At 53.8% G+C, this 10,245-nt stretch overlaps 1 protein-coding gene across 2 annotated transcripts in view; it reads right to left on the reverse strand.

Annotated features, from left to right (window-relative positions):
* LOC117650261 (autophagy-related protein 16-1) overlaps positions 1-9,291 on the reverse strand; it is a 183,139-nt gene extending 173,848 nt beyond the window's left edge. The window contains exons 1-8 of one of the 2 annotated variants that reach the window (XM_034393530.1): positions 9,124-9,291; positions 8,296-8,605; positions 8,022-8,184; positions 7,857-7,945; positions 7,096-7,152; positions 5,843-5,993; positions 5,654-5,759; positions 5,420-5,565 (exon numbers count right to left, since the gene is read on the reverse strand). In XM_034393530.1, the coding sequence (XP_034249421.1) occupies positions 5,420-5,565; positions 5,654-5,759; positions 5,843-5,993; positions 7,096-7,152; positions 7,857-7,945; positions 8,022-8,184; positions 8,296-8,605; positions 9,124-9,238 (1,137 nt within the window). In that variant the 5' untranslated portion in view covers positions 9,239-9,291. The remainder of the gene's footprint in view (positions 1-5,419; positions 5,566-5,653; positions 5,760-5,842; positions 5,994-7,095; positions 7,153-7,856; positions 7,946-8,021; positions 8,185-8,295; positions 8,606-9,123) is intronic. The other variant, XM_034393531.1, reaches the window with a different exon arrangement.
* Positions 9,292-10,245: the final 954 nt, after the last annotated feature.

The following is a 10,245-nucleotide window of genomic DNA, read 5'->3' on the forward strand; positions in this document are numbered from 1 at the left end:
TGCTCCGCGCTGCTTCACGCTGCTCGGCGCGGCTTCGCGGTCCTGCTGCCCCCGACTCCCCGATCTGCACGCTACATCGGCATTAACCTTCCTCTCCCCGCGCGGGCCGAGGCGCTGAGGCTTAAGCCGGCCGCCCGATCAAACACATGCCGAGAAAAGGCGAGGCGACGGATCCGGGCCAACGGCGTTAGCGCGTCATTCGCCTGGCCAGGCCGGCCGCACTGGCACTGGCAAGCCACTGGCAAGCCACTGGCCTCATCGGACGGGCAGTCACAGTGCGCGCGACAACCGCCATTTTGTCTCGGAATGCGCGAAACAAAAACAAAAACGTGTCTAGTCTCCTTCTTATAGGGCATCGTCGTTTTGCGTTGCCACCTCGAGACATTAAACTCAGTTTCAAAACATAACGATGGGCCCCGGAGTGGAATGGCAGAAAATTTGCATGCAATGCGGGTCTCTCTGATTGTTTTTTTTTCTTCTTCCCTCCCGCTGAAAAGCCTTCTGCCCCTCGTTAACTTGTCATATTGCTTTCCATTATTTGCTCGCCGCTTGTCTATACCCCGTCCGACATAGCGCCTCGTTAGAGGGGGGCGCACTGGGCATGGCCGGGCTGCCGCGGCTGCCGGCCACTATGTCAGCACTAATTAGTCATATCACCGGCCTAGGCGGCCTGGCCGAGGGCCTGCCTGCCTGGCGGCGCGGACACACCGCCAGTGTTACTGTGCAGCGGGGCGGGCGGGGCGGGCGGGGCAGCACGCGTGCAGGGATCGCGGGGCGGGTCGTTGGCCGCGCACGCCCGACGCGCCGGGCCGACGGGCCAGTGGCGGCCAGCGGCCAGTGACGGACAAATCCCACTTCAAAGAGGATCCCCGTGCAAGATGGCCGGCCGGCCCCGCCCCGCCCCGCCCCGCCCCGCCCCGCCCCGCCCCCCGCCGTCACACCGACAGGAGACGCGAGGACCACCGGACTCCGCCACGCCCCGCCACGTCAGGGGAAACGACTGTTTCAGTACTCGCGTGATTTATTTTGTCCGCATTTTATTTCTGAATTAAGACTTTATTTTCAGAATTTCGTTTCGACGTGCTTCACCTTCTTGCTCAAAATTCCTTTTCTCATACGTTCATTGTACTTCCGATTTTGGAGTTGGTCCTCGCCCCGCCACGCCCCGCCCCGCCACGCCCCGCCACGCCACGCCTCGCCCCGCGCGTGTCGTACCGTGCCCCTTTTCTTTGGCGTGACGGGTGGCGCATGCCGTTTCAGCCCACGCCGCGCCACGCCACGTCTTGCCGCACCCGGGGAGGGCCCAGTGAGTCAACCTCTGATGATGAGGTCGCCCCAAACTCCGCACCGCACCGCACCGCTCTGCACAGGACGGCCGAACGCCTTTCTTCCTCCGTCATCGTCGGGCCGCAGGGACGTCGTCGGGCGGCCAAGGCCCACGCCACGTCGTCCCGCCACGCCCCGCCCGCCACGCCCCGCCCCGCCCCGCCACGCCCTGCCGCAATTAGCGTCATCTGTCAGGAAGAAAGCCTTATCTCTGGCCGCGGTATTCGAACCCGTGCCATTCCGGGCGGGAGCCCTGTCCGCCGATTAGGCGAGATAGGCGTGATCCCGCGCCGCCTGCCGGACTGCCGGTCACCGCAGCCTTTCGTAATTACCCTTTCCCCGGACGAAAGCCAGTACAGCTCAGAATGTCGCGGTGTGCCTTTCTCATTGCGCCTGCTGAGCTGTTCGTTTGGCTGCCGAGCATTGTGACAGAGGTCTGCGCGCCGCGGTCCATTCCGAAAACGAGCGGCGGCGGCGGGAGTCGAACCGCCGGCCCATCCGTTGGGCTTACAGCTTGGCTTACAGCTTGGCGTACAGGCCGCGGCTTGAAAGGGACTTAACGAACGGCAACGGCATTCGCATTAAGAGCTGCCCCGCGGTCACCAACACGGGCCGCGTCCGCAGCGCCGCGCCCATTTTTTCGACCGTTTTTGCCGCGTCCGCACCTGCACTGCGAGTGCACCGCGAGTGCACCGCGCTGGCGGATGCACGGCGGGGCCGGGGACGCCACGGTGGGCGACGCGGACGCAGCCCGGCAGCGCGGCGCAGCGACTTCCAAGGCGATCTCCCTCATCATTAAGGAAACGCGCGTCTCTTAAAAAAGCCATTCGTAGGTTAGGATCAGCAGGCCGGCATTAAAACACGCACACACACACACGCACGCACGCACGCACGCACGCCGAACGCCAGGAATTCAGACATGACGGCTCGACGCCCGGCTTCGTCACATAGCAAGTTACCCAGCGGGCCGCCCTGGCCCGGCCCTGGCCCGGCCACGTGCAGTCGGATTGCATGCAAATCGAACCGAGATACCACATCGGAACAATCATGGCGGCAGATACAAAAAAAATGTAAAAACAAGAAGAAAAGCGCGCGGCAGTCGTTAGTGCAGCATTTACATCCGTGCGTCCCGTCCCGTCTCGTCCCGCCCGCCCGTTCGTCCAGGGGACGCGCCCATCCAGCCCAGGCTAGCACACCGCACTCGGTAAATAGACTTTTACGAGTGCCAACGCGACGGGGGCCCTTCGCCATGCCCTCTCCCGGCAGGCCGGCAGGCCGGCAGGGCCCGGAGACACAATTAAGTCAGCATTTCTTTCGCAGGAGGGAGCAGCGAGCCGAGTCGTTAAAACTGCCGAACAGCCATGCACGCGAATAGACCAACGCGCACACAAACGGGCTGGCGCCATGGCGCGCCGCGCCCCGCACGGCCAAAACACCTGTTGACAGAGTTAAAAAAAAAGTCTCCCGAGGCCTCGAGCGCCTGCGAACATTGGGGTAGGCCGTCCCGCAACACCGCCGTGCGCCGCGGCGGCCTACCTTGGCGCCCGCAGGCGCGCTGGGTAGGCCGTCCCGCAACACCGCCGTGCGCCGCGGCTGCCTACCTTGGCGCCCGCAGGCGCCGTCGTCCTACGCCCACAAAACCCCGCTGCAATTTATATACACGCCTTTTAAAGCAAATCTCCATGGTTAATGCGCGCGCGATGCGATCTAGTGCATTTTGTTTGCTTTCCATTAATCATTCGGGGAGGGCCGGGCAGCGCGGGGCGGCGTGTGGATGGATGGACAGACATTGAATGAACGGCGAGGGAGGGAGGGGGGGGAGACACACTCGGCATCCGATTAATGAAACGCACACAAGGCTGAGCAAAGCGGCGAAATTAGCCTCGACCGCGTTGCCGCGTTGCGTTCTTGATGCCCGTCATCCCACCCCGACGGCCCGACGGCCGGGCACCGCCGATGCACTCGTGGGTGGCACAAAAACGAGCCGTCCTCGAGCGAGCGAACGCACGCGATAGCCGGACACGCTTCTCATCAAAAACGGTGATAGCATTATTCTCAAATGTCTGACAGAGCAATTAGAGGTTGTGTGATTTGTGGTGCGGGGCCGGCGGGGCCCGGAGGCCGGTGTGATAGCGAGCCACCTTCTCCAACAATTACCGCGACCGTAGCTCAGCGCGTCTCCGCGTCCCGGAGTCGCGGTTCCGGCTGGCGCCGCCGCCGTGCCGCCCTGCCCGGACATTCCCCAAAGCGGCGCATTGCAGCATCTGATAAAAATTGACAGATGCTCTCGGCTGCGACTCGGCCGGGCGGTGCACAGAGCACACAGCACGGCCATTCTGCACCGGTAAATACCCCGCGCCGCGCCGCCATGGCCGCACTGCGCCGTTCGTGATGGATGCGCTCCGCCGTGCTCCGCCATGCTCGGCGGCCAGGCCGGCCAGCGAGGGGTATCGCCGCCCCATCAGCCCACCCCGTGCGTCTGAATGCCGCCGTGCGCCGAGTCGCGGCCACAGACCGGCGGCCACAGAGAAGGCCGCGCAGGCCCTATTTCATGTTGCGTGATCTTTGGACGCCCTCAACAGCGCCGCAGCGCCGCCGTGGTGCACTAGATTTACTTGTCGGTGGCGGCGGGCCGCGGCGGGGAGGGGCGGGGACGCGCTCGGAGGGGCCGCCGCCGCATCGCCGCATGGCGTCTATTGAAATGTTGGGGCAGCTCCAGAGCACCGCTGCACCGCGTCGTGCACCGTCTAATTTGAGCAAATCGAAGTGAAGCAGGCCATGCCATCGGGCCATGCCATCGGGCCACGCCATCGGGCCATGCAGGCCGTAAAGAAGGCAAGGCCGTGACGCGCGGCCGGCAAACAAACGCCCCGCCGTCCGCGCCATGCCCTAGGCCATGCCCTGGGCCCTGCCCTCGGCCACGCCAGAGCAGCGCGGCCAATGCGACGCCGAGGCACCTGCCGTTTCCTCGTAGGCCCTGCCGCCCTGCCGCCCTGCCCTGTTCCCGGTTCATAACCGCGCCGAGTGGCGAACGCCTATTTCCACGGAGACTTCGCGCACTGGAGCAGACTTCAGCCACTTGAGGCCGCCGCCGCCGCCTCGCGGATGCTCGCTGTTGGGTCGATGGGTTGCCTGCCGGCCGGGCGCGGCGCGGCGCGGCGCGGGGAGCACAGACACCGACAGCCTGCGCACGGCTATAGCCACCGCGCCACGCGATCAAGCGTTCCGAGAAAACTACAAACCACTCTTTCGCTACGCCGACGGACGAGCGCGCGTGCGATGTTCTCTGTGTGTCTGTGAGTGAGTGAGTGCGTGTGTGTGAGAGAGATTCTTGAACAGCGCTCTAGTGCGGCGTGACGCTGTAGCGGCGAGCCGGAAACGCAAGCGCAGGCGGAAGCGGGCCGCCAAAGGCAGGCCGACCGACCGACCGGCCAACCGGCCGGCGAGCGCACACACGGCCAGGCACACGGCCACGGCACGGCCCAAACAAGGTCCTTGCTCCCCGCGCCGCCCCGCGCCGCTCCGCGCCGCCCAGCCCCGCCATGCACCGCGCTCGCACCGTGTGTCTGCGCCGAGTGTCTGCGCCGAGTGTCTGCGCCGAGTGTCTGCGCCGAGTGTCTGCGCCGTGCGGCGGCTCCGCGGCAGACGTGCCTAGGATAACCACCGTGCAATGAGAAGGCAACACATTAAACCAAATTACAGGCTGTCCCGCCCTGCCGCGGCACAAGGCACAAGCATCAGCAGGACAGGACAGGGCTGGCTGCTGGCGCTGCTGCACTGTAGAACTGGGGAGGCGTCGCGGCGCGTCGCGGCGAGCCTCTGTTCCCACACCTGAGGCCCGCCGGCCCAGACCGCCCACTTACCGGGGGCGGTGTTTGAACCAGCAGACTCATTCCACGCAGCGTTTCGTCGCTCTGTCTCTCTTGCACCTGCACGGTAAGCCCCATGCTTGCGATAGAGAGAGACGAACGCTCTGCTGGGCCAGGACCACAGGCCGCAGGACCGCAGCCCCTCGGGCCGACGCGCCGGACAAGTTGCCTACCGCAAGGCGCAAGGCGCGCAGCGCGCATACACTGTGTGCACACTCACTCACCCTGAGTCGATGGTCGGCGACGGTCCACACGCGCGTGGCGAAGTCGTTGGACGCCCCGAGGATGAGCGTCCCCGTCGAGTCGAAGTCGATGGACATGACGGCCGCGTTGCTCCCGACGAGAACCCCTCTGCTCTCGTGCTGGCCCCCTGGAAGCAGGAAGAGCTTAAGATGAGTCCGAAGAGAAGGAGGGAAAGCAAAACACATTTACAAATGGACGGAAAATGTTAAGGTTACCTTTGGATATGTCCCACAGTTTAACTTTGCGGTCTGCTCCGCCAGTAGCAACCAGGCGTTCCAGTGTGCTCCACTTTACTGCGTTAATTTCTTGGTCGTGGGCCTCCTGTCAATTTGCAAGAAATATTTTATTTATTTGGCATCCAACAAGAGCCATCAGACGTATTTGAGAACTATAAGTCAACTTACAAACTTGCTGATGGCTTTTGATGGAACATTGGAGGCAAAGAATGGGTTAACACCCAAGTCAGACCGCTCTCCAAATGTACTTTCTGGGGACACTGCTCGAGACTCCTTTGCAGCATCCTCTAACTCTCTTTGAACTTTAGCTTGTTTTTTCCTGATGAAGGAAAACTCACAGTGAATAAAAGTGGAAGGAGAGTTATGGCTATCAACTGATAAATGAATGAAACATTAGTTAATTGATTACTATTTAAGGAAGTCTCTGTCTTTTTTTATCTATTTGAGAGACACAATATTTCAAGTAATGAATTGGGGCAGAACAGGTGCGGTAGTTCACAACACGGAAAGTGGTAATTTAAATGACTTTTAGGCTGGCAGGATTAGTAATAATTATTCACCATACATTTCCTTCAGAGTCTACCTGTTTCCACCAACAAAAGCCACACATGAAATTAAGCCGAGCACAATTATCAAGGAGTCAAAATGGTAAGATTCCATCAACCATGAGAATCAAAAAATGAGTAGTAGATCATGAGCATAGGGTCACGAGAGCTTGATGCAGTTCACGCAACCTATGTGGAAAAGGTATGTTGATAATATTGGAAGGGCTGACCATGATCAACAACCCAGAACCTGAAAGACAGGAACGAATTTCTGAGCATGTAATTTCATTTCAAATCTTTCTTCCTAGCCATTAAATAAAAGTTAGACTAACATAAAGAACCCGCCAATTGCTCTTCATACCCAAATCATGCTCAATCAAATCAAATCAAATCAAAACAGAAACAAAAAACGTTCTTCCAAGCTCAGAAGCCTTTCCATACGTTTCATGTAAATGTCATAAAATCCCTCGTTTCACAAAAAAAAAGGGGGGGGGCAACAACTTCAAAACAATGCCAATGAAATACAATGGCCTACTTGGGATACTTGGAGATTTATAGTAAAGCACTAAAGGGAAACAAAAATGGGGTTTCAAACCATGGGGAGGAGATGAAGTCATGCTCATGGACAACAAAAAAAGCTCAGTAAAATGCAAATGCACCAATTTCCAGATATCCAGAAGTATCACATAATCGCAGTTGCTAAGACCAGCAGTGAGTGGAACCATAAACCATGCTCCCTCCTTGCCAGAAGACAAGGAAACAGAAGGCATTGCTTGTAAGAAATGGGCCATTACCACATGATCTTACAAAGAATATGTTTCATAAAGAGATAAGCCAAAGTGAAACTTATTTTAGGCAGTTTGTTTCATTACTCACCTAAAGAGACCATCAATGGTTTGTAAGAGAGAGGAGGTTGGATTATGGCTCCCACCACTGCAAAAAGAGCGTTTGGCACTGTGTGCAGAATTCATATGCCTGTGACGTTAATGGGAGTTGCTCCATTAAAAAAATATTAATAATTGGAAATATCAGTGTTTAGGCTGGTGCTGGTATAGGAGAGTAGAAGAAAATAGTTTCCAAGCATTCCCAGTTTAGTGCTTTGTGTCAGTGGCCAGAAGTGCTAATTTGGCACTTCTACAAACAACAAGAACTATACTGAAGCAACAATGGCAATGTTCCCTGTTCAAAAGTTGGACCTACACAAAGTACTACATTACCCAAAATGATTGATTGTTACAGTTATTAGAATGTGTAGCCTCTATCAGATATTTGGTCAAAACAACATTCACACATCCAATACATTCTACACAGCACGCAAGCAATGCACAAAAATCCCAATCTACAAAGAGAGCAAGTGCAGGTGCAAAAAGTCAAAGACAACAAAATAACAAAACAACTATCAAAATTTGACGAAAAAAACATTCTGAAACTACGAAAACCTCATACCACAAGGAATTGAAACAAAAATAATTCAAGTAAAATGTCCCAAATATAAACAGGAGAGCAGCTTGAAATCCTTATGTTTGGCTAAATACTCTTAAGAATAGACCAGACAAAAACATTATTATTTCAAAATATGAGAAAAACATAAATAATAGAAAACACACATGCCCCATGCAAAATTTTCTGCACCATACCTCAGAAAATTTTCATTATCTTCATTCATTCGATCAGCATCTCTAGATTTGTACAGAACAAGGCGCTCAACTAGTTGTCTATTCTCATCCTGGATAAACATTGGAATAGTGAATCAGAAACCTTATATGTGACGGTTGAAAGAGAAATACTTCTAGAGACAGTACCTGAGTCTTGCGCAACTTCTCCTCAAGAGCAGTGAGTGCTAGTTGGTTTGCATTATATTCATCACGGATGATTTGATTCAGGCTTTCCAGCTCTTTCAAGCTAGACTTGTACATTTGCACTTCTGCTTTCAAAGAACTGTTATCGGAAATATATTCTCCAAGGCTGAAAAAGACGTCACCAAATGAATAAACATAAAAACACAAGGCAATAAATAAATAATTTCTTATGTTACAATGTATAAAATGTAAAACATGACACAGTAAAGTCAAATACCTTGCTTCTTTTGACTGCAAAAGCCTTTCTTTCTCCTGGAGTTTTTGGTTCAGATCAACCAGCTGCTGGGCATTCTCTCCCTTCCTCCGATGCATTTCAGTCAGTTCTTCTTGAAGACTAAAAATTTTCTGTTCCAAGATCTGCACCTTTTCATTTCTATGTGAAGGGCTTTTGCTTGAACTATTAGCCCCTCCATCCCCAGAAGCTTTTTCAACAGAAATGTTTTGTTCGGATTTCAGTTTCTCGTTCTGAATAGAGAGCTGCAGGTTTTCTGCTCGAAGTGCATTGGAGCTCTCAAAGAGACGATTATCTGAAATACATAGATGGGATTGTTAAATGGATTTTATAGAGAGAAGAATATTTCTCAGCTTCCTTAAATTTGACAGGTTTTAGAGAAAGATAAGCAAAATAAAACACCATATGTCGCGAATGACAGGCGACAAATTGCATAGGGCAAGCTTTGAGAGCTTCAGAAGCCAACAAGATACGTAATAATCACGTCCAAACACATTAATTTGACATTAAAAAGATAGCACTATGGCATACTCCTGTCGATGTTAAGTTGACATGGGCACATTGTTTACCATTTTCTTCCTTTATATAAACACTTTTCATAACTTTTGGGAGGCTTACTCATGCAATGGCAGCACCAAATCTTTATCATGGACAAGCCAAAACAAGAAAAACTGCATGACGGTCTAATGATAGCTAGAAAGTTCATTGTTTTTATGTTACTTTCCCGTGAAACTGACAGAAATATATAGGTTAGGTGACCTTGCCATGTTTAGGTTGAGTGGTGGAGGAAGTACCGCTCAAAGAAATACTCACGAAAAGAAATAAGATCCTTGAACGCGTGGCTCTCCGCTCTATTTCTGTTTTGCAATCGAAGGACCAAAGTACTTCGCCAAAATTGGCCATCAACAGGCGTCATAGGCGCAGCCATGCTTGTTTTGATCGACTGGCGACCGCGACGGGCGACAGTTTGCCACTCGCCGCGAGGCTAGCGCAGTCCTTGAATGAGAAATTCAGTCGCAGTCTAGCCACCCAACGAGTAAAAAACCTAAACGTGATACCTGCTAATATAGTTTTTTACGGTTAACAAAAGGAAGTTTTTAATGTAAATAGAGCGGAAGGATAGTATTTTGTACTGCTCCGTTACTTTCAACCCTTGGCAAAAGGAGCGGGGCAAAAATCATTCACTCGGAAATTTTGCGTGGACTTCGTACCTTTCACCTGTCAAACGTCAGTTTGTTTACACCCGAGCTTTCTGCGAATGCAACAGCTGATCATCTCACTCTCACTCCGAAGTCCAAAATCCGTTGTCTGTAACTTCGCATCGGTCCCTGCGTGCGTGCGGCTTTATATAGTGTTTTTGCTCACAGTGCCATTGCTGCTTGGAGCGACCATGCACGCGATCCGATTCATTAACAGGGTAAAACCCAACGCCGCCGAGGCTGCCAAGCTGAGGTTGGTCGCGTCTGCACCAAGGTGAGCACTTGTTTGTTTTGCCGAACGTTGTCTTGGTTCCGCTGCCCTTTTCCGTGTTTTCCGCCGTTCGAGCACATGGTTCTCGCTACGCATGTGTGGGTGCGGGCACATCATGAGCTGAACGCCAATGAATGAAACTACTCATGCTTGGCTTGGTCTTGCAGATGCATCTCCACGACATCCCCCTGTGGGTCCAGCAAGAGGGAGAAGACGAACAAACCTGCGCCCAAGTCACAGTCCTTCGTGATGAACATGTTCCGTGGTCATGTCCAGGGCAGCGAGGTCTTCCCGTACCCCAAGGTGCTCAACGAGGAGCAGAACAACACCTTGCAAATGCTTGTTGACCCCACCTCTAAATTCTTCGAGGTTTGTTTGATTGGATGATAATTTTTATCTAAGTTATGGTCCTGGGTGTTAATTTTCAAATGTTTTTGTTCCAGGAAGTTAATGACCCATTTAAGA

This window comes from Thrips palmi, unplaced genomic scaffold, assembly GCF_012932325.1.
Source record: "Thrips palmi isolate BJ-2018 unplaced genomic scaffold, TpBJ-2018v1 HiC_scaffold_5, whole genome shotgun sequence".
NCBI lineage: Eukaryota > Metazoa > Arthropoda > Insecta > Thysanoptera > Thripidae > Thrips > Thrips palmi.